Source organism: Camelus dromedarius, chromosome 16, assembly GCF_036321535.1.
Source record: "Camelus dromedarius isolate mCamDro1 chromosome 16, mCamDro1.pat, whole genome shotgun sequence".
Classification (NCBI taxonomy): Eukaryota; Metazoa; Chordata; class Mammalia; order Artiodactyla; family Camelidae; genus Camelus; species Camelus dromedarius.
Window position 1 is genome coordinate 43,876,307 of NC_087451.1, and position 24,882 is coordinate 43,901,188.

The 24,882-nt window shown below is 46.8% G+C and overlaps 1 protein-coding gene across 1 annotated transcript; it reads left to right on the top strand.

Annotated features, from left to right (window-relative positions):
- The first annotated feature begins 6,611 nt into the window (after positions 1–6,611).
- FZD2 (frizzled class receptor 2) lies at positions 6,612–8,588 on the top strand. Its single transcript, XM_031468619.2, has one exon. It carries the CDS (start codon positions 6,661–6,663, stop codon positions 8,356–8,358), a length of 1,698 nt encoding a protein of 565 aa, XP_031324479.1. The 5' UTR covers positions 6,612–6,660; the 3' UTR covers positions 8,359–8,588.
- The last annotated feature ends 16,294 nt before the right edge of the window (positions 8,589–24,882 follow it).

Sequence of the window (24,882 nt, forward strand, 5' to 3'; positions counted from 1 at the left end):
AAGGGGTTCTAACAGGAAAAAAAGCAAGCGAGAAGTTAGGGACACATGCAGTCACCGGTATGCTTCTTGGCAAAGTGAAAGGCCAGAGACAAGAGGATCTGGGGGTAAGAGTGGGGAGCGCTGGGCAGAACCCCCATTTCCTTGGCTGGCAGGCACACCAGTGGTGTGTTGGATGTTGCTGACTGGCTATAATACTCAAGCCTTTCACCTTGTCCAGGTGGCATCAAGCAAGGACAGCGTCAATGCATCTGGCCCAAATGTCAAATCAATATGTTTTTGTGATCCCCCAGGAAAATTAGGAAGCTGAATCAAAGGAAGGAAAATGACTTGCCTGAGGCCACTCAGCAGGGGTATGGTGGAGCCAAGCCTGCAGCCCCTGCACATTCTGAGCCCCAGACCAGGCTTCTTTCCTCTCCACCAGCTATAAGCTCTGCTCTGCTGTCAGGCTGTGATTTCTGCTCCCACAGACCATCCCTCGGAATGGAGTGGGTGGGATCTTTACAAGTGGGCATTTAACAAGTATCCTAGATAGCAGATTTGTAAGCCCAGAGATGATTGACAGTAGTATCTCAGGATTTGGGGACAGAAGTAGCCATGGCACTGTGCACTGGGGACTCCTAGGCTCCCACCCAATAGCAGAAGCCTGACCAACCAGAAATGTCCTTCAGGAAGGCTCTCTGTGGACTGTATGCTCCCTGACGCTGGAGCCTAGGTCTCTGCAGACTTTGTCTGCTTTGCATATAGTAGGTGCTTGATAATTTATTTGTTGGATAAAAATGATAGCTATTATTTACCAAGCTTCTAGTCTAGCATCAGGTCAAGTGACAGCCATAATCTATCTGATTTAATTCTCACAACTGAAACAAGGTAAATACAAATTCTTAGTTGAGGTTCTCAAGACCCAGGGAAAACAAGCCTGGGACATTCTCCTGTTGGCTAGAATCTCCTGCTTAGTCTCCCTCCTCCCCAGCCCATAGTCCTTAAATGTTGGCATCCCCCAAACTTTAGTCTTCCCACCCAATCCCCTTTCCCTAGGTCATCTTAGCCACTCTCATAGCTGCAACCACAGGCTAAAAGTACCAGAACTAAAACTAGCCCAGAGCACCCTCCTGGGCCGTGCATTAGAATATCCACCTGTTTTCCGACATCTTCTCTTGGGCATACCATAGGCTTGATCTGGCTTGATTGTGTTCATTATCTGCCCTATCCCTGCAGTTCCCAGCCTACTTGATGACACTGAAAACTTGGTTAGCCTCCTCCCTTACTCTCTTCTCTCTGTCTACACTGCCTCGGTTCTTGCCCTCACCATCTCTTGCCTGGTCTCTTACAATCTACCTAACTGGTATCTGACTCTGCTGACTCAAGTCATGCTCCTCTAGACTGCCCAAAGGCACTCTCTAAAACTTAAGTGTGACCACTTCCCATCCCTAAACACTCCAGTGCATCTCCATCTCTAGGAGTCCAGATTGTGTGCATGGTATCTAAGGTCCCTGTTTATTTAAAACCTCCTCTGCTACCACCCTCCCAGATGTACACGGGGTTCTAACAGGACCAGGGTATATTTGTGCTCCCTGCCCATTCCATCCATTTCACCCCACTACACCCTTGTACATGCCATTCCCTCTGTCTGGAATGCTTATCCCTGCCTTACACCTTACACATGGTCTGCAAAGCCCTGCAGGTGTGACATGACATCTATGGGCCTCTCTTTACCTCACCCTATTTTACTCCTCAATCCAACCACACAGGCCTCCTCTGCCCTCCCCAACTCAGTCACATTATCTCCCCAGTTATGCTTTCATAGCACGGTGGACTTTCCCTTAGTCCTACTGAATCCTGTGGCAATTTTACATCCATTTAAGTGACTCTGTGATGAATGTGAATCTCTCCCACTAGAATATAAACTCTACAGGAATAGGTTGGGTCTGATGGTCAGTATATATTTGTTAAGTGCATAAAAGCACGCTTTATTTATTTATTTATTTATTTATTTATTTATTTATTTATTTATTTATTTTTGCAGGGGGAAGTAATTAGTTTCATTCATTTAATTATTTATTTAATGGAGGTACTTGGGATTAAACCTGGGACCTCATACATGCCAAGCATGTGCTTTACCACTTGAGCTATACCCTCCCCACCAAAGGTGCACAAGTTTTATAGATGTTAGGGGCTGTGAGTGTAGGAGACAAAACACAGCTTTAAGATTCAAGCAGGCCTGTGTTTAACTCTCAGTTCTGCCATTTACTATGTGACCTTGAGAAAGTTGCCATATCTCCCCAAGGTCAGATTCTTTACCCATAAATACAATGCAATACCTACTTTGTAGGTATACACATACTGTATGTTCTGAGCTTAGCAGGAATTCAATAAATACTAATAATTACCCTAGGTATCCAAAGATGTTTGCTGAATGAATATTTGAGTTGTATAACTTCTTGTTTTGAAGGGAGCATTAAGATTATAAAATTTATTTTTGTCATTCTGAAATTATTTGGGATGTCTAGTCTCATATTTTTAAAAAAATCTGTTGGTTTATTCCACTTTGCCAGTGAGGAAACTGAGGTTTAAAGAAGTGAAGTGAACAACCAAACAACCCAGTTGAAAGATGGGCAAAAGAGCCAAACAAACAATTCTCCAAGGAAGACATACAAATGATCAATAGGCACATGAAAAAATGCTCAATATCACTAATTATCAGAGAAATGCAAATCAAAACTACAATGAGGTATCACCTCACACCAGTCAGAATGGCCATCATTCAAAAATCCACAAATGACAAATGCTGGAGAGGCTGTGGAGAAAGGGGAACCCTCCTACGCTGCTGGTAGGAATGCAGTTTGGTACAGCCACTGTGGAAAACAGTATGGAGATTCCACAAAAGACTAGGAATAGACTTACCACATGACCCAGTCATCCCGCTCCTGGGCGTATATCCAGAAGGAACCCTACTTCAGGATGACACCTGCACCCCGATGTTCACAGCAGCACTATATACAATAGCCAAGACATGGAGACAGCCTAAATGTCCATCAACGGATGACTGGATAAAGAAGATGTGGTATATTTATACGATGGAATACTACTCAGCCATAAAAACCGACAACATAACGCCATTTGCAGCAATATGGATGCTCCTGGAAAATGTCATTCTAAGTGAAGTAAGCCAGAAAGAGAAAGAAAAATACCATATGAGGTCATTCATATGTGGAATCTAAAAAAAAAAACAAAAAAAACAAAGCATAAATACAAAACAGAAATAGACTCATAGACATAGAATACAAACTTGTGGTTGCCAAGGGGGTGGAGGGTGGGAAGGGACAGACGGGATTTCAAAATTGTAGAATAGAGAAACAAGATTATACTGTATAGCACAGGGAAATATACACAAGATCTTATGGTAGCTCACAGAGAAAAAAATGTGACAATGAATATATATATGTTCATGTATAACTGAAAAATTGTGCTCTACACTGGAATTTGACACAACATTGTAAAATGATTATAAGTCAATAAAAAATGTTAAAAAAAAAAAAAGTGAAGTGATTGTTCCAAGGCCACACAGCTAGTGATAGAGTTAGAGATTAGGTCCAGGTCAAGGCTCAAGCTAATTTAAAAAATTATAAATAATTGCTCTATCTATCAAATGACATCATGAAGCATTTAAACTGAGAGAATCTGTAAATTTCCTTCAGTTACAGGTCTCCTACAGTCAAAAGGTCGGTAGGTGGAATAGAAAGTGCTGTGGGTAGGCCTGTAGTCTGAAGATGCAGGTTCTGGTCCTGTTCACACTCAAGTCCCTCACGTGAAGGGCAAGAGTAATCATGAAATGTCATGATTTCTTATTTCATGCAAAAATTCTAGATAAAATGAATATCTTCACAGAATCACTTTTCTTCCAGGATACCATAAACTCTTGAAGGGCAGGGATGCTGCCATTTTTCTGTCTTGCCCACAGCATATATCACAGTGGCTTGAAATAAGGAGAAGAGGGAATAAAAGTGTGTTGAAGGAATGAAAGGTTGACTGAGTGAATGAAAGAATGTCTTCTGTTTCCTTTTTCCAGCTTCAGCTTGCTCCCTACTCCTTGCCTTTTGGCTGGGGAAGGGATAACTGTCACTCAAGCTGGGCTCTAGGGTAGGAAAACAGGTTTGTCATGGAAGGAAACTGAAGATGCTGCATTTCTATTGGAGATTTACTCTCAGTTTCCTATCCGACTGTGAGAGCTTCCTGAGTGGTATGCAGAAGGCTGCCTTATTCAGTTTTGTTTTAGCTGTGGCTCAGCTCAGAGACTTGGTATCAACTCTAGAGAAGCCCTGGAGGTAGAGCAGGAGGGGAGATTTGAAGAAGCAGCACCTCAGGCTTAGTTTGGGCCCCGCAGAGCAGGACAGCACAACTTTCCTATCCCTAGATTTCTCTAGGGTAAATGTGGCCTTGAGGTGGGGTATAAATAAAATGGGGAGCTAAGGTATGTCCTCCTGATTTTGAAGGAAATCTTTCTTCCTAAAGCAAGGAAAAGTCAGCTTCTCCAGGAAACAATAAGGAGAATTTTCATGTTGTAAAGAACCTGAAAATCTGTATTTCATTCAATCAAGAAAAAAAAAAATCGGATACTGTCCAATCTAGATCCATTGTATGTATATACTACTTAGAATTTCTTTCCTTCTTCCTACCCCTTTCTTCTTTTGCTCGCTTAAATTTCTTTTTGTTGTTGATTTTTGTTGTTGTTATTCTGTTTTGTTTTTGTTTTAAAAGCAATCCTTTTCTAGATTGGATCAAGAAACAGCTCGCCAGGCTGGGAGGATCTGGCCCATATTGAGAAGTAAAGGGGTTTTCTAAACTCAAATTTCTTTCTTTTTAAGTCCCCCCACCCCCACCCCAACTCCAAGAGACTACAGAAATAATTAATCCATCATCCAGTACCAGGCCCAGGAGATTTACATGCAAATTCCCCCTCTCCTCTCCAAAACCTCCTCTCAAACTTAAAATCCCAGAAGGAGGAAAAAGAAAACCTTTTTAAACTAGCCAGAACCCTGCTGGCCACCACTACCCACCCCCAACCAGGTGAGGGAAGTGTGTGTGTGTTGGGGGGTGGGGGGGAGGTTAATCCACCACAACCCCCGACCCTGCAGCCTCCTCTCTCACCACACACACCACCCCTTTCCTTTCGGGTGTGGAATCACTTAAGATTTGGGTAAAACTCCCCTCTCTCCCTGGAGACGGTATCTGGAAGTTTTTAGGCGGCGGAGGCAGCGGTGGGGAGAGAGGAATTAAATACCCTCAAACGGCCTAAAAGAGTCATCTCTTCACTCAAAACTGCTCGTCCTCCCCACCCCACCCCACCCCCATTAACCTTCGATTAAGACCTCCTCGTTATGGCAACTAAACTTTAGTTTGCATAATTAAGATTTGCCTCGGAAGAAAGGGGAAGGAGAAGCCGCAGCTCTGGGCCATTCTCCTTCACCTCACCCCCTCCCACCCTCGCCCCAACCCTCCAGCTCAGGGCCTCTGAGTTCCTGAGTTTTCTCACTTTGAGGTGCCACCGAACACAAAGAACCATAATGGGCTCCTTTGTGCTCGCTACGGGGCAATTACGCCCCGGAGTCCAGGCCCCTTTAAGAACCTCTTAAAGAGATAGGGTCTCATTTTCAGAGGGTAATTTAAGGGTGTTTGTAGGGTGAGGGACAAGGTAAACTCCTAGGGGTCTACATCTAGGGAGACATGAAACTTTTGTCTGGATTCCTTGAGAAGGGGCTAAGAGAAAAGTCTTTGTAAACTGTTAGTTGTTTTTTTCTTTTTAAAAAAAAAATTCTTCCTTAAATTTTTTTTTCAAACTCAATATTTTTTTACTTGATCTGAAAAATTACACTGTAATAGGTGGGATTCAAGGAGTGGAGGCGGAGGCAAGGATTTAAAGAGGCCCTACCCGGGAGGCCGCCGTGGCCCCCGGAAGAAGAGTGATCCGGCGTTGAGTGACTTGGGTCCGCCGCAGTGCTGGGGAACGTGTCTCCGGATCTCGCCGCTGCGACTCCGGAGAAATCCCGTGCTGGGCAAACAACCCTAAATATAATAATAGCTTGTCTCTTTAAAAAGCAAAAGGAGGGGGGGAAGTTTTGTTGGCATCTGGTTTCTGATCTCATTATGTTGTGGTCGACCAATCCAGCCCTCGGGGCTGGTCCTCGGGTTTAAATCTTATTGGCCAAGAGCACATTTTGGGATGGTTCTTAGAGCTCGACGGGGCGGTTTCAAGGATCCCTTTTTTGGGGGGCTGAAGAGAGGGCGGGGCCGCCGGCGGGGGCCCCCTTGAAACCGACTAATTGGGATTGGAGAGGCCGAGGTGAGGGCTGGAGGGAGGCACAAAGGAGTCTCTGGGCGGAGAAGGGAGGGGAGAGGCGAAAGGAGGAGGAAGAAGAGGAGAGAGGGCTAGCCGCACTCGGTATCTTCGGCGGCTCAGTCCGACCTCGGCAAGCTAGCAGGCAGGCGCGCCGCCCCCCTCCCCTGCCCGGCCTCCCTGACTCTGCGGCCGCGAGCAAAGTTTGCAAAGAAGCGCGCGAGGCAGCGGCCACGGCGAGGCGGCGGCGGCGGGGAAGGCGCGTGGTCTTGGGGCTGGGGGCGGGGGCGGGGGGGCGCCCGGGAGCCGGGTGGGGGGCGGCGGCCAGCATGCGGCCCCGCAGTGCCCTGCCCCGCCTGCTGCTGCCGCTGCTGCTGCTGCCTGCCGCCGGGCCAGCCCAGTTCCACGGGGAGAAGGGCATCTCCATCCCGGACCACGGCTTCTGCCAGCCCATCTCCATCCCTCTGTGCACGGACATCGCCTACAACCAGACCATCATGCCCAACCTTCTGGGCCACACGAACCAGGAGGACGCGGGCCTGGAGGTGCACCAGTTCTACCCGTTGGTGAAGGTGCAGTGCTCGCCCGAACTGCGCTTCTTCTTGTGCTCCATGTACGCACCCGTGTGCACGGTGCTGGAGCAGGCCATCCCTCCGTGCCGCTCCATCTGTGAGCGCGCGCGCCAGGGCTGCGAGGCGCTCATGAACAAGTTCGGTTTCCAGTGGCCGGAGCGCCTGCGCTGCGAGCATTTCCCCCGCCACGGCGCGGAGCAGATCTGCGTGGGCCAGAACCACTCGGAGGACGGCGCACCAGCGCTGCTCACCACCGCGCCCCCGCCGGGCCTGCAGCCGGGTGCAGGGGGCACCCCGGGCGGCCCGGGCGGCGGCGGTTCGCCCCCGCGCTACGCCACGCTGGAGCACCCGTTCCACTGCCCGCGTGTCCTCAAGGTGCCGTCCTATCTCAGCTACAAGTTCCTCGGCGAGCGCGACTGCGCGGCGCCCTGCGAGCCGGCCCGGCCCGATGGCTCCATGTTCTTCTCGCAGGAGGAGACACGCTTTGCGCGTCTGTGGATCCTCACCTGGTCGGTGTTGTGCTGCGCTTCCACCTTCTTCACCGTCACCACGTACCTGGTGGACATGCAGCGCTTCCGCTACCCCGAGCGGCCCATCATCTTTCTGTCCGGCTGCTATACTATGGTATCGGTAGCCTACATCGCCGGTTTCGTGCTTCAGGAGCGCGTAGTGTGCAACGAGCGCTTCTCCGAGGACGGCTATCGCACGGTGGTGCAGGGCACCAAGAAGGAGGGCTGCACCATCCTCTTCATGATGCTCTACTTCTTCAGCATGGCCAGTTCCATCTGGTGGGTCATCCTGTCGCTCACCTGGTTCCTGGCGGCGGGCATGAAGTGGGGCCACGAGGCCATCGAGGCCAACTCGCAGTACTTCCACCTGGCCGCGTGGGCCGTGCCCGCGGTCAAGACCATCACCATCCTGGCCATGGGCCAGATCGACGGCGACCTGTTGAGCGGCGTGTGCTTCGTGGGCCTCAACAGCCTGGACCCGCTGCGAGGCTTCGTGCTAGCGCCGCTCTTCGTATACCTGTTCATAGGCACGTCCTTCCTCCTGGCCGGTTTCGTGTCCCTCTTCCGCATCCGTACCATCATGAAGCACGACGGCACCAAGACAGAGAAGCTGGAGCGGCTCATGGTGCGCATCGGCGTCTTCTCGGTGCTCTACACCGTGCCCGCCACCATCGTCATCGCCTGCTACTTCTACGAGCAGGCCTTCCGAGAGCACTGGGAGCGCTCGTGGGTGAGCCAGCACTGCAAGAGCCTGGCCATCCCGTGCCCGGCACACTACACGCCGCGCATGTCGCCCGACTTCACAGTCTACATGATCAAATACCTCATGACGCTCATCGTGGGCATCACGTCGGGCTTCTGGATCTGGTCCGGTAAGACGCTGCACTCGTGGAGGAAGTTCTACACGCGTCTCACCAACAGCCGGCACGGCGAGACCACCGTGTGAGCGGGCGCCCCTGCGCGGCGTCCCCAGCCGGGGCCCCCGCACTGCGCTCTCTGCCCGGGGTGGGGGGTTCCTACAGACTCCTTATTTTATTTTTTTAAATAAAGAACGATCGAAACCATTTCTTTTTTAGGTCGCTTTTTAAAGGGAACTCTGCCCAGCTTCCCCATCAGGTTTGTAATTAAAACTGTAAATAGTCTTTGTAAATTTAATTATATATTTTCTATTTAAAACAAAAAGAAAAAAAAGTGGAGAGGGGCGCCAGGGCTGAGGAGTCGGGGGAGGGGAGTAGAGGGGGTTCTTTCCTTCAGTGCCCTTTCATACACCACCCCCTACTTCGGTTCGAATATTTTGGTGATTTGACAGGGCTAGGTCTGCTGGAAGAGGTGTTGGCTGTGAGGAGTTGGGAGTTACCTTCAACTTCTATAGCCACATTTTTGAGCCTTCTCACTGACGCTGGGCCTGTCGAAGCTGTTGGATATTTTTTAACAAGACTTGGATTCATTTTGTTTCATTTTGTTTTATTTCCCTTTCCCCCTTTCTCTCCTCACTTGTCCTGTCTCCTTCACTCGATCTTTGGAAACCTCCCAACGGAGATGAAGACGTGGGGGGGAAAAAAAACACCCTAGCCGACGGGTGGGGTGGGGAGAGGGCGGAGATCCTGTGAGGAATGGACTCCCCCCCACCCCGCCCCGGCCCACCCCCATTGCAGGCAGGAAGATCTTTCTCCTCCGACTTTTTCTTTTCAACTCGCTGCCCGAAGCGCTTGGAGTGGGCAGAAAGTGCTTTGTGAAGTGTGTTTTAAAACAAAACACCCCCCACCCCATACACACACATTACGTTGAATACCCATCCTGACCGCCTCCACTTTTAGAGGGAGCATTAGCTTGCAAATGTTGGGGTTTAAAGATGCTCTTGTACTCGTTTCCTCTTCAGTCGGCTCCATGCCCGCTCCCCGGCAACCGCGCCCCCCCACAACTGAGTATCTCCTCTGGCCATTCAGGTTAGCAGTTTGTGGGGTGGCTTGTGTGTTATATGTGGACTTCCGTTGTTAGGTTTGTTTGTTTGTTTGTTTCCCCAAAAAGCAATAAAATGGGTTGGGTAGGAGGGAGGAGATGGTTGGACTGGTGGGACTTTCAGTTTTCCTTTGACAAAAGACTGGTTTCTTTTCAAACTTGTCCAGAAAGGGGTGGGGGGTATTTTTGCTTTGGAAGAAGGTTCTGGGCAGGCTCTTTGTGACCGTGGGGGTGGGGTTGAGTGTTTACATGACATTCTATATCAGAAGATTGATAGAATGTTTATAACAGATGTTTCTTATCTTTCCCCTACCCCCCACAAATAAAAGTCAAGACGTTGCTTAAAGTATCTTTGACGCTGGTATGAGAGTTTCCAATACATATCATTTCCCTCAGCTATTTGGACTATTTTATAATTTTAATTCCAAAGGATTGATTGGTAGACCAATGGTTGGAGTGAAACAAGTTTGACACTAAACTTTAACTCAACTTTTCACCATCTCCTGTTTCTTGATAATAGTGCAAATTAAAAGCTAATAATCATCATAATAAAGTGCATTTAATTATCTTCTAGAGATCTAGCCCTTTAATTGTATTTAACAGGGTTGTAACCTTTTATTAGTTTAACCAAACCACACCTTCCATCTCCCCCTGACCTAGTTGGTTGGGGGTGGGGTGAAGAAGTTCCCTACCCCAGACCTTGCTCTTTTAGCTGAAAGGTGATAGAGAAAATGGTGCCTTAACACCCTTTGTTGGCAGTCTTTGGGATAAGAGAGAAAGTAAGTTAGAACCCCTACTTCGAAGTGTTTGCGTGTGTTAGTTTATGTTGGGGGAGGGGACCTGGAAATGTTTGGTGGTAATTGAACACGTATGTGGGGCTTTGTTTGGAATTGAGTGGGACCTGGGGATTTCAGTGGAGCCCCTTCCCAAGATATATAACTCTCCCTCAAATCGTTTGTGCAATTGACCAACATCATAAGTTAAAGCTAATCTTTTCTCAAATAATATTATTTATGAAGTCCCAACCTGAAATTCTTTTAGCTATCAAAGAAACTGGCTAGGGAGGTGGCACCGCCCATAGCTCCATTTGTTGCAGGATTCTAAAGGAACCCCACAAAGGCTGCAAGAAAGAGTTAAATTACAAACAAATTGTGAGCGCCTCTCCTGGAAAGAATGGCCAAAGCTTGCAAAAAGGGGTGGGGTGGGGGCAGGGTGGTTTCCAGTGGCTGGGATGGAGCCCAGTGGGAAGAGGAGTGCCGGTCTCTGTTGAAATTTGGGAAGCGCCTTCCCTGCCTCTTTGCCCCCAGATCCCAGCTCTCTGGGCTTTGGGTAAATTTGTCAGTGGACCCTCATGCTGATGGCAGGAGGAGATGGTAGACTAGCAACAATTACCTTTTCCTTCCTGGAGTAGGGTGGGAGGGAAGGAATTTTGCTAAAGATCCTTCTCAACCCTCCTCCCTCAAAGTCTGCCAACGGAGGGGAAGAGGGCTTGATAAAGCTGGGGTGGGGGAAGGTTTTATGGTGGGGTGGAGAGAGGATAGATAATAAGATAATTGGCTCTTTAGGAAAGGATACATCTTCTAGATGCCCTCCCCTTCTCCAAAGGGGGAGCCAAGGGCTGAATTACCTTACAGAAAGTAGTGGGGAACTTTCTCTGAGTCTGCTCTCATTGTTCTAATGAAACAACTCTTAGAGGGAAGTGTAGAGGATTTATGGGAGAAAGTGCCCTGAAGCAGAGACCCCTAAGTAAACCACTTGAGCTCACTGCCACACCTAGAGAGGGGTCTGTCTCTGCCCCCTTGTTTGGAAAAGCCAATTAAACACATGGGCTTGGAGGTCTGCTTTTGTAGATTTCTAGGTCGCCCTATAGTTAGGGAAAGGTTTACTCCTTGTAAGTAGGTTGGTCCCTCCCTCTGGAAGAGTGAGGCTTTGGTGGAGGGTCTAGGGCCCAGAAAGAAAGCCCTTCACCTGAGGCTCCCAGGCTTGGGGCAGGTGTCAGACCACAGATGCTTTCTACCTGCCCTCCCACCCTCTGCACCCCCTCCCGCAAAGGAACAATGGTGCTGGTTCTCTAGGAACAGGGCATCTCTCTCCCAGACTCCCCTGCCTCCTTGATCAAACTTTTGCTTTTCCTCTCCCCAATCCGACTCCCCTCCTGAAGATGCTTCCATTTTCTACAAACTCTTTGTCCTCTAAAATGCCCCAGAAAAGAACACTAAGATTTTTCAAGACAAAATTCTTCTGAACATCCCCAAAGAGTGAGGGTCAGTGGGATTTGGAGCTGTGGACTTTCAGATTATTCCAAAAGGCTTTCCAAGAGGGAGTTGGGGTCCCAAATCTGAGCTGGATTCTGGGAGTGGGGAGATGCTGTCCCAGGGTGCTGTGGGGCACATCTGGGGGAGCAGAGCCCAAGCTCTGCCACTTCCAAAGCATCATCCCTTTGATAGTCTCACCCATCACTGTAGTAGGGTCCCTTCCTTCTCCAGACATACTATTCACATCTTGAAATTGCTTCTTAAGCTTCTGGGGCTTAGTGTCCTTTTCTGGGGCATTTTAGAGGACAAAGAGTTTGTAGAAAATGGAAGCATCTTCAGGAGGGGAATCAGATGGGGGGAGGAAAAGCAACCTTCAGGTTCCTTTGAGAACCTGAAATATCTTTGGACATCCTCCTGAGAAAAAAAAAATGGCCAGATCCTGGTGAACACAATTTTGCATGTAAATTTAGGTGGTTTACGGACTGTCTAATCTGTGCACACCCCTCCCCCACCCTACCCCCAAACTAGTTTTTCAGTCCCTGGTTTAGACACTATCTAGTCTTCATCACTGGGTATCTCTACTTCTTTTGGGGCAATCTTTACCTTCTCAGACTGCAGCGTCCCCCAGTCTGTAATTCCCTCTGCTATGGAAAGGCGGGTCTGGAGGGAAAACCATCAGACCTACAAAACCAGGAACATCTCCAAACTAGATTATTCACTTGAGCCTGTCTGTTCCGCAGGTATCAAGACACAACAGAGTGGAATGAATGTGTAATACTTTTATAGTCGAGGGAAAAAAGGAAAAAGAAACAGGCCATGTATGGGGAGTTACAGGCGTCGGCATGAGACAGTGCCAGCTGTGAGCCCTTGTGGTAGTCTCCTAACCTCTGAGCCTCAGTCCTCATCTGTAAAAAAGGTGATGGTACCTGTCCAACAAGGTTGTTGTGAAGATTAGATCAGATGATGCATGATGCACAGAGCCGGCACATAGCAGAATCTCAATAAATTGTAACACTATTCCAATTACTTAGGACAAGTTCTGAAAATGAGAATCAACGGATCAAATGATGGGCATGTCTTAAGGACTTTTTGACTTGGAGTTACTGGTAGTTTTTTTTTTTTTTCAAACAGTCCTTTTTGTTTGTTTGTTTCCTTTGGTGATGGGAATTGGGTTTATTTATTTATTTGTTTTTAATGGAGGTACTGGGGATTGAACCCAGGACCTTGTGCATGTACTCTACCACTTGAGCTATATCTCCCCGCTGGTAGTTTTAACAAAATAGAATGATTTCCTGTGCTCCCACTTTTTCTACCTGCCTTGGGGTGCCAGCTCACAATTCCAGGGGTAGTGGTAGGCAGTGTTTTTCTCCCTCTCTCTCCTCTGATTAGGACAGAAATATCTTACCCGCCTGAGTGAGCAGAGCACACACGCAGGCGGGCTTTCTCTCCGGCCGGCTTTGAAGCTGGCTAATTAGAGCTAGGGCTGTCACAGCTGGCTTCCCCTGCATCTACCCCTCCCCCTGCTCTGCCCCATCCCCAGCTTCACAGCCTGAAAGCCCCTCCCCAGCTGCCTTACCTTCCAATGCAGGCTTGTGACTCTTCTAAGCCATCTGGGAAGACCCTGGGATTTGAGGCCTGGAAGGGCCAAGGTGAAAGCAATTGAGAAAATACAAGCTAGGACTTGGGACATGGAACAAGCTCACAGACCATTGACTGGGTTCAGAGAAGACGGCCTGGGCCCGGGACCCCTCCTTATTTCTCATGAAGCCTGGAGAGGAGCCGGCCTGGGCTGGGGGCTGAGCACTGGGTCCTTTGTTTGAAAGCCAAGCTTTCTGAAGGCTCCAGCCTCCCAACCTGGCCCTTATAATTAGTCCCAATCAGAGTGTTTATGTCGGGGCCTCGTGCGGAACTCAGAGCCCCATGATTTCATTCCAAACCTGGGGGAGGAGAGGGGAGGGAAGGGAAAGGGATTTGTGTGGGGATGGGCAAAATGGAGGATGAAGGTAGGAAGTGATGTGGGGATCCTGGAGAGGGGAGGACCACCACCCTCCATTTGACCATTGCAGGGATCAGGACCCCTCCCAGAGTAGCTGGCGCCCTAGCATCCTGGGCCAGGCCTGCACGCCTCTGGGCAGGCTCTGTGGGTGGGTGGGCTTGTGCCAATCGGAAATGGCTTGGATATAATTAACGCAGCTAATCACCAGCCTCAGCCTGGTGGGAGGGGAGGGTACAGCCCAGAGCCTTGGCTCCCCCAGGAAGCTCCGGTCTCCCTGCTCTCCTTCCTCTGACTGGGGCCTGGGGTGTGCCTGGCTTTGCAGCTGCTTAGGATGGTGGAGTCAGAGGGTGGGCAGGGAAGGGATGTAGGAAGGAAGGGCACTTCATTCTGATCTCTGGCCTCACCCAGCAGGTGACAGGAGGGAGTGTGCCTGAGGTGACTACAGTGGTGGTGGTTGGGGACTGGGGGGTGACAGTAGGAATCCTAGGCAGGAGGGAAAGACGATTCCCAGGTGGTACTGGATGTGTATCAGACTCAGCATCTCACTCCATGTCTAGGCCCCCCAGGGCCTCTCTGGGGTGGGATGTGGCTTGTAGGGAATTATGTGTACTGGGTTTGGTGTCCTGTGGGTGGAGAGGTGGGCAGAGTTCGGAGTCTGAGCTTCTTAATTCTGTGAAGCCTCCAAGGAATGTCCCAACTCCTGCCCTCACTCAGCACATAAAGCTTTCCAAGAAGTGGATCTGGCTCCTATGCCTCCAGTCTCACTCCCCACCTCTCCTCCCTACATTTTTACCTGCCAGCCTCCAGAACTCTTCTGTTCTCAAACCAGTCATGCTCCATGACTTCACACATACTGTTCCTGTGACCCAAATGCCCTTCCTTTCCCCTAGCCTGGATATTAACTACTTGTCTGAGTTCAGGTGGCCCTTCTGCAGAAAGCCATATCCCAGGCCAATCCTGCCCCTACACCGTGTTCTCACCTGTCACAGCATATCCCATTATTGTTAGTCATCTCCTTTCTTGACTGTGACCTCTTTGAGGAAGAGTCTGTGGTCTTTTACCTCTGTATCCCTGAGTTCAGCGATATCCCTGGCACATAGTGGGTGCCCAAGATCACAGGTTCTGGAGCCGGACTACCTAGGCTTGAATCCTGTCTCAGCCCCTTGCTAGCTGTTGAGTTTGGACAAGGTGATTAACCTCTCTGTGTATTATCTGTAATTGAGGATAGTAATTATACTTACCTTGCGAGACTGGTTTGAAAATTAAACAAACTGATTCAAGTAAAATGTTTTAAAAAGTGGCTGGCTCATAGTAAGTGCCTAATAAATGCTAATTAAGCTTATTCATTCATGTGTTGTCTCCATAGATGTGTATTTAGCGTTTACCATGAGTGAGGCACTTGCTAAGTTTTAGAGATGCGTGAATTCAGTCCTTGCCCATATGTAGCCTACCATCTAGTTTGTTGAATCAATCAATGGATAAGTGTTAGGTGTGGTAGTTGTGACTTTGTTATGTGTTTTGTTAAAAAAGCTCACTATATAACTAAGAATGTGTCCAGGCTCAAATATGGAATCACAGTGGTGTAACTGGATTTTGTAGAACAAGCAATGCAATTGTGGTCGATCCCTTATAAACTTGACATATGTAATCTGGTGTTTGTAGCACATGAGGAAGCTTATGCAGGACAGAGGATCCTGGAAGCCTCCTGCTCAATCTTCACTGCTAATGAGAATATTAAAATTTTTTTCTGCAAGGCAGAGTAATTACTCTTATAGAAATACACAATGAACACATCCAAATTTTCACTTAACTCATTACTTAATGATGGAACCAGTAAGACGTTTGAAGACGAATCCAAAGAACAGAACATATCCAGACGATCAAGAAGGCTGAAATAAACTTGCTTAATGCAAAACTGGGCAATATCCACTGGGCAACAATCAATTGCATCTCCACCAGACACAATTTACATTTTTATGAACAAAATCATTTCCATTATTATCAGTTGTCTGAGTCATAAAATAACTGAATGATAAGAAAATTCAGTGATGATCTTTAAGGACATACAGTAATCTTTTTGTATACTTCAAAGTCTTTTAGTTTTCCTCAGTAAGAAGTTCTGAGCTCATACACCACAAAGTGACAAGTACCACTCTCCCCTTCCAAACGAAGAGCTTTAGTGCCAGTAGGGGGGCCAGTCCCATCCAGAGAGAGCTGGAAATCTTCCAGCCATCCCCAGCCTTTGCCCACCTATTCTTCCCCACCCTTATCTCTCTGATTCTTCTCTCTCCCTTGCCTTCATCTTCCCCACCCCCACTACTCACATCCCCTCTAATTGTGCAGCCCATCCATTCGTCCCTGTACATGGTAGCCATCATTTATTGAATAGTTTCTATGTGCTAGACACTGTGCTAAGCACTATACATTCATCATAGCACTTAATGTTCAAAAGAACTATGAAATTAATGCTATCTTCACCTCAAATGACAGCATACTAAAGTAACTGAAGCTTGTGAAAACAGTTATTCTGAGGGTACCTAGGTAGTCAGAGCAGAGCAAAGGCAATCAGACTCTTAACCACAATACCAGAAAAAGCAAATGGGGTCATTTCCTATGCCAACTGTAATTAATTGGTAGTGCCTACCTGGAATACTGTGTTAAGATGGATTCTGAGGCATCCCCTTGGTTCAGTGGGAGATAGTGCTGGGATCTACTAGTGATGTCTGCCATGATCACAGAATCAGAGAATACAAGGGTTGGCAAGCATGCCAGGTATTTGTCAGGCTGGCTTTATACTATATTGTCTCTTGCATCATCTCCTGAATTTTTTTTACATTGTGGATGGCAGTGTATCCTTTTATTGCCTGTGCCCTGAGCCCTCCCGCAGTGTCTGGATCTTAATGCCAGTTTTCTAGATCTTTGCCACTCAAAGTGCATTTGTTTTCTGCCCTGCCCTCCCCAACACCCCCAGCAGTGCCATCACCTGGGGCTTGTTAGAAAAGTAGAATCTTGAGTCTGACCTCATACCTACCAAATCAGAAGCTGCATTTTTAACAAGATTCCCAGGGGATTTGTTTGCACGTTCAAGTGTGAGGAGCACTGGTCCAAGGGACCTCTTTACTCAACTGCAGCTGCCCCCACCTCAATAGCCAGAATCATCTTCCAGGAAGGTGCTGGCTCAGGACCAGGTCTAAGTATTCACGAGGGATCCTAACACTTAACCCAGCAGAACCAGGTGTGTTTATAGACTATTTCAATTGAGGCATAAGGACTTTAAGACATCCTTCCCCAACCCTGGAAAAACCTTGCAGGATTCTCTGGCTTTTCCCACTAGGAGTGTGAGTGCCTCTGGGTCTGCTGGCCACACCTCCACAGCTCAGCACCACGTTCTTTCCTGTTTTCTGAGACTCTGCAGAGTCTCCCTGGGGCCTTAAGAATCCAGCCCAAACTTTCCATCCTAGCCTTTGAGACCTTTGCCCCTTCTCACAGGGGTCCAGGGAGTTGGGGTGGAGTTGGACAGCACAGAGATGTGGAAGAGAAATCATTGCTGAATCTGAGAGCAATAGCTGCTCATTCAATCAGTGGTCTAACCAGTGTTGTTGAGAACTGCTTTGTGCCAGGAAGTGAGTGAATACAGCACTGGCCTCTGCTCTTGAAGAAAGTGGACATGTAAGCAGATAATTGCAATGGCAGGTGATACAGAAGGCAGACACTTGGGTTTTCAGGAAAAAGACAAGGGTGTTCAATGCAGAGGGAACAACATAGTCAAAGCCATGGAAGTTCAGGGAACAGTGAGAAGGAGAGTGGATCTGGGACATAGGCTGAGTGTGGAGGAGAGTGGCAGGGCTGATCTAAGTGAGGATTTGGGCTGATCCCCAGCAAAATTTAAATCTCACGCTGGCTTGGCCCGACAACATATGTCTGAGCCACGCCTGCCTGCTCATCAACACCAGATCTCATTTCTTTACTGACTTGAGCCAATAAGAATCAAGAGACATTTACACACAAGTGCAACATATTTAACAAGACATGTTAAAGACAAGTGTAAGTGGGTTTGGGATCTATGCGCCCTCTCCAATCGATGACTGGTTCCATTGCTGCCAACATTCCCTTTCACACCAGGAGGGGCAGGAATGGGCAGTGAATTAGGGAAAGAACTCAGGGCAGGACTTTGGGTCTCATCTAGAGATGGGGGCAGGCTTGACTACAGATCTGACTCTGACTGTGCCTGTATGTGTGTGGATGTATATGTGTGAGCATACACATGCACACTTCCGGAAAGGGGCAGGAATTGGTTCCCTCGAAATTTCAAGAGATATCATCCCAATTCCTTATCAGAGAAAGAGGGATAGACTGTTCCATTGACACCTCTCTGGGATTTACATGGGAAGCCTACTTAGGGCTTGTGGTGTGAGGGGGCTTTAATACATAACTTCAAATATTTGACACTCTTCCTATTGAGAGATGGGGTCTATGTCTCTTCATCTTGAATCTGGGCTACTCTGACCAGTTGAATATGATGAAAGTGATGCTCTGTGACATCCAAGTCTGGATCATAAAAGCCAGTTTCAACCATGTTTGTTGGAATTCTCACCCCTTGAGCAGCTTGAGCTACCATGTAAGAAGTCAGACTATCCTGAGGCCGCCATGCTAGCAAAGCCAAAAGTAGGTGCTTGTTTTCATAGTTCTCGCTGAGCCTGGCCTTTCAGCCATCCCCACTGACACACCAGACATGTGGGTGTTGAAACTCTTGAATCACCCAGACCAGCCCATCCACCAGCTGAATCTCATCAAGTGTCCTCAACAATGCCTTGTGGAACAGAAGAATCACATAGCCAAACTCTGCCCAAATTCCTAACCCATAAAATGGTGAGATATAATAAAATGGTGGTTGTTTGAAGCTACAACGTTTAGGGGAACTTTGTCATTCAGCAATAGATAATGGAAACAAATGGAAATAATAAAGTTTGTTAAGTACTTACTGCATATCTGGCACTGTTCTAAGTATTTGACATGTATTATCTCATTTATCTCATATCTAAGAAGAGGATGCAGAAATCAGAGGAATTAGTTAATTTTCTCAAGGTAACAGCTTGTAAGTGGGATCACTTAGACTTGAACCCACGCAGTCTAACACCATAGTCTATGCTCCTAACCCTTACCTTAGACTGTAGAATAATAGACATCAAAAGAATCTTAGAGATCACATGACTGAACTCCCTTATTTTACAGAAAAAGAAGTGAATACCATTAAATTCACCCTTGTAAAATAATTAATTGGTTTCAGTTATATTCATGAGCTATACAACCATCACCACTATCTAATTTTAGAGCCTGTTCATCACCCCCAAAAAGGAACCCTGTATCTATTGGCAGGCATGCCCCTTAATTCCACTTTCCCCTCCAGGAGCCCACTAAAATGCTTTTTATCTCTATAGGTCCCTGTCTCTACAGACGGATATTTCATATGAATGAAATTATATAATATGAAGTCTTTTGTGTCTGGCTTCTTCCACTTGGTATAATGTTTTCAAGGTTCATCTATATTGTCTCGTATGTCAGCACTTCATTTCTTTTTATTGCCCAATAACATTCCATTGTATGGATATATCAGTGTATGGAGAACTAGGAAAATTCTTTCTTTTTAATCTATTTTTTAAATTCCTTTCTTATTTACAAACCCTTATGTCGAGGCAGACTTTCAGTAGATCTCAACGGGGGAGCTGCTCTGCTACTTATGAAACCCCCATCCAGAATCAGGTTATCTACAAATGGTTTAGCACCAGGTTCCCCACGAACCTGGTGCTTTGAGTGACAGGCTCAGGGGCGGCTGCCACGACAAAGGGCTCCCTGCAATGGACCCCGGTCCCAAAATGTAGCAGGGTGTGCAGTGCCACGCAGGGACGCCGCGTGCGTTCCCACTGGCATGGACTGTGGGGGACCCGCTATCTGAGGTGAGAACCAGGAGAATTAAAAGAATAACTCCAGGACCCCACAGTCTCTTTGTGCTGAGTCAGGACCAGATCCCAAGTTTGTTGCCTCCCACTCCATGAAAAAATACAGAATGGAACACTCTTCTATCTCAAAACCCATTTCCTTCTGGACCACCATGCCTACTTCCTGTCCTAGGGTCACCGTACCAAAAATCTTGGTTTCAATCTCTGCTATTCACTAGATGTGCAAAACTAACTAGGTCCTTCTGGGGACTTCCAGGTACACACACACACACACACACACACAATTTCATCAGACCCTACATAAAATTTCTGTTGATACCATCTCAGTGATCAGGATTTTTACTTTCAAAGGTATTAACCTGGCTCAAGATCCTGCACAAAGAACATCTCTTGTCTCTCTCTTCCTTTCCATTCTTTCCTCATGTCATTTAAAGTGGAAAAAGTCTGACTACATGTGGTTGGCAGCTTCTAAGTTGAATCCCTGGTTCCTGGTGTTCACATCTCATATAATCTCCTCTCTATGAGGGACTCGGACCTGCTCACACCCATATAAATGAGTTTGGAAGCAGATTCCCTTGCCTCACCCTGCCCTAGTCAAGTCTTTGGATGAGACCCCAACCCCAGCTGGCAGCTTCACTGCAGTCTCACAATATGTCGGGCCAAAGACAACCACCTAAGCTGTGCCCAACTTCATGACCTACAGAAACTGCAAGACAATAAATGTTTGTTGTTTAAAACTACCAAGTTTGGGGGTAATTATTTACACAACAACCAATAACTAATACACTGCATATTAAGGAAAGCTTGGGGGTGAAAATGAGCTATATGTTAAGGAAGAGATAGATGTAAGAGAATTCTTTCCATCTATCTACCTGTTTGCTCATTCTTCAATATGTTTTTACCTCCTTTGCCTCTAAGGGTATAAAGATTAATGATATCATTTCTGCCACCAAGGAGCTTCCATTCTAGGGGAGAGGCAAATTTTTAAGTAAATTAATAAATCTATTAGTCAGGATTATGTAGATTATGCTGCGGTAACAGATAACCTCAAAAATTCATTGGCTTAACAAAACAAAGGTCTTTTTTATTTTCTCACTCATATTACAGGACCCTTGTGGTCACCTGAGGTGTTTATGCCATCACTCAGAGATCCAAGCTGACAGGGGCTCCACCATTTTGTATCAGCACCATCTTGAACACGTGGCTCCTTCAGGTACCTCTTCAGTCACATGGCAAGGGAAGAGAGAGACACTAGAGAATTGTGTATGGATTTACTTTTTTACCAAACCCAGCTCAGCAATGATTCACATCACTTCCACTCACATTTCATTGGCCAGAAACTGTATATGGCCTCTTCTAACTACAGACGGTTGGAAAGTATAGTAGAGCACATGGAATACTTGGTGAGCATGATTGTCTCTGCCATACAGAGGTAATAAACACATTACTCAGTTTTGAACACATTTACCTTGAGGAGGAGATATGGAGTAGGCAGTTGGAAATGTGGTTCTGAGGCTCAGACAGGAGTTGGGAGTCTGACCTGTAGGTTTGAGCACTAACATTGTCTCTTCCTTCTAGAGGGCTTACATTCTAGACAGGGACAGAAACATACAGAAATAGCTGTGATCTACAAAAGATCAAGTTACATGCTATCTGTCTATGAACAAAATGCCATGAAAAGAAAGATAGAGGAGCAGGGAATCCCATGAGGGTGAGTAGGAGACCCCTAAGCAAAGAGCAATGATAGCTGACCTCTCAGTGGACCAACAGACCTAAACAGGTAAGGAGTTCATGGAAGCAGCAGAGTATGGTGGACTTGAGGAGAAAGGGCACAAGGCAAATAGATAAGCATAGAAAGGCAGGGGGTGGGCAGATAGAATGTTTTAATGCCAGGTCAAGAAGCCCAGGCTCTATGCTATAGTTGTGGAGCAGCAGTGGAGGCTTTGGGTTGGGGCAGGTTGATATGTGAAGAATGGATGGGCAAAGTTTTTGCATTACTTTCCTCCTTTCAATATAAACCAGCTCCTTCTCTCATTTGCACACATACATGTACACACACACATACACACACACACACACGACTTTTTCTGCCCAAATGCCAGTTCTATACCTTAGTCCTAGATTATAACTAGTTTGTCAGTGTTTCCAACAAGGCAGTTTGCCTGAATTTCTGGCCAGATAATTCCCTCATTTCCTTCTTTCCTTCCTTCCTTCCTTCCTTCTTTTCTACTTTCTTATTGACAACTAATAGAAAAATACATAAAGTGCATTTTAATTTTAAATAGAGATTAATGAATTTTTACATGTGTCTACACTCAAGTAACACTACTTAAATCAAGATACAGGACATTTTCTTCTTTCCAGTGAGTCCCATTCTAGAGGAACCACCATTCTGACTTCTGTCATTATTGGTTAATTTTGCCTGTTCTAGAACTTCTAGAGATGGAATCATATAATATGCCCTCTTTTGTTTCTAATATCTGTGAGATCCATCCATGTGGTGGGATCCTGGCCACATTCTGAGCTGCTCCAGCTTTTCAACCAACTTGTCTTTCTTCTCTTCCACTTTCCTCCTTTTCTTTCTTCCTTCCTCTTTCTTTCTTCCCCCAGTGTGTAGTAAGTACCCTGGCATAGGTGCTCAGGAAACAGCCGTGAGCAACGCAGGCTTGGTTCCTGCCCTGTGGGAAGTGTGTGCTCTAGTGGAAGGGATGAGGTGAAGCAGCAGGTCATTACAATAGAGCATGGTGAGCACAGTGCTCATCAAATCCAGGCACTATGGGAATTCATAGAAGAGGTGTCAAATCCCAACTTTATGGACTATGGAAGATTTCCTGGAGGAAACATCTAAGCTAAGGCCCAAAGGATGAGGAGTGTTGTGAGGAGTCACCTGTGCAAAAACTGCAAGGCAAGAGAAAAAAATCGTGTTTTCAAGGAACTACAGGAAGTTCGAAGTACTATTTCTGCTCAGGTGGAGCACAGAGTGCAAAGTGGGTGATGAGGCTGCAGGTAAGGCGGGGCAGATCATGAAGGGCTTTGTAAGCTCCACTTAGGAGTCTAAACTTTTTCCTGGGAGCCCTGGGCCATCACTGAGGGGCTTCATTAGAAGACTGAATGAGGGCTTGGTTAATTTGATCTATTATTAAATTTTATTTTGATTGTGAATAGTTTTTTAAAAGGCATTTTAGTTTTGGGGGTAGGTACATACATGGTACAAAAGGGAACATAATGTACAGAAATGCAACAGGTTTATGTATGTTAATTTTGTATCTGCCACTTTACCGAGTTCATTGATGAGCTCTAGTAGGTTCTTTGGTGGCATCTTTAGGATTTTCTCTTTATAGTATCATGTCATCTGCAAACATTGACAGTTTTACTTCTTCCTTTCCAATTTAGATTCTCTCTTTTTTTTTTTTTTTTTTTTTGTCTGATTGCTATGGCTAGGACTTCCTATACTATGTTGAATAAAAGTGGCAAGAGTGGGCATCCTTGTGTTGTTCCTGATCTTAGAGGAAATGCCAAAAGAGCACATAATTAAGCACAGGTCTCACTGGCTCTCTTGTCCCCAACTCCCTCAGCACCCCCATAGGTGTGGCTTTTAGAATGATTGCGCTGGCTGCAGTATGGGAAGCAACACAGTAATGAAGCTAAGATGGAAACAGGAGATCTTTTAGAAAGCTATTGAGCATTCCAAGTAACAGAGGATGGTAGAAACCATGGGAGTGATTAGAGAGACACTGAGGAAGCAGAAACAATAGAACTTAGGCACTGATTAGACATAGATATGAGAGAGGAAGGGGTTAAGGATGACACCCCACAGAGGAGGAGAGTGCCCTTCAGTGAGCCAAAGGGGAACCAAAGGGAGCACAGTTAGGGGAATGTGGTGGATGGTGTGCAAAAATGGCCCCCAGCAGTGCCTTCCCCATACTTTCATCTATTTTTCTCTCTCTTTGAATCTGGGTGGCCCTGTGACTGGCTTTAACAGGATGCAGCAAAATTGATGTCCTGACAGTTCAGATCTAAGTCTTAAAAGGCTTGGCACAGCTTTCTCTTTTGCCCTCTTGGAAGCCAGTCACCATGTCCAGAAGTCCAAACACCCCATAGGAGAGAGAGAGACTACATATAAAGAGAGGGAGAGAGACACCCTGTGGATGATGAGAGACTATGAAGAGAAAGAGAGAGGTCCAGCCAGCCCCTGTCTCTTCCAGCCATGCCAGTGGAGCTGCCCAGGCTTCAGACAATACTGAATGGAGCTGAGGCAAGCTGTCCATATCAAATCCTGCCCAAAGTGCAGAATTGTGGGCAAATAAAAGATTGTTCTTGTTTTAAGTTTTGGGGTGGATTATTACTCAATAGACAGCTGAAAGAGGTGGGGTGGGGGGTGGGAGAGAGAGATTATGAGTTTAGTGTCTTGCCCATCTCTACCTTAGAGTTCCATAACCATGGTCTGCTGCTTTCTTCCTTTCATTTTTAAAATCCCTAATATAGTCTGGAGCTTTCATCTAGGAGGTTCAGGTGTCCTGGTCTGTTGTTTCTCCAGTGCCCACATTCAACAGCTCTGCCACCCATTGCAGGTTGATTACTGTTTTCTTAAGCCAGCTGAGGGTTGGTTCCAATTCCATCTTTTGGTTTGGGGGAAATAATTTTTTTTCTGACATCCTACCCCTGGGGGAAATGTTATTTCTTTGTATTCCTCATTTTCTAGTGCAGGACTGAATATAAAGTAGTTGTTCATTAAATGTTAGATGAATGGGTAAGGAAGCTTGCTTGGAGAGAGTCCTAAATGGAGTCCAGTTCCTGAGTTCCTGTCCCCAACCCAAACCCTTCAGTTTCTCTATTTATTTGAGAAGAATTTCTCACCTCATCCTTTCTCTCCAACTCAGGAGCTGGTCCTTAGCTGGGGGTGGAGAGTGAGGTGGTAATGATGAGTTAAAGGGCTCAGACACCATCAGAGAGCCATCCCCTCTGTGCCTCCTAAGAGAATAGCGGGGGCCCAGGAAGAAGCAGATGATGTGATATGGGCAGGTGACTGATGGGGACAAAGACGTGAGAGGTGTGTCTGCATTCCTCAGCGGGGCCCGGGAGGAGGGCATGTGTGTCTGCTGGTGTACATGACTGACCCCAGGTTCTCTGTCTCAGTGACCCTCTTCTCCCCTAACACAGGACTGCCACCAAGAGCTCAGCCATCTGGGAGAGATGCCATTACCTGCCTCCATGTCTAGTGTTTCCCTAGGGCAGGGACCACCTCCTTCCTCTGAACTGCCCCTCCAGGGCACCCTCCTTACAGTCCCTGTTGACTGCTCTTT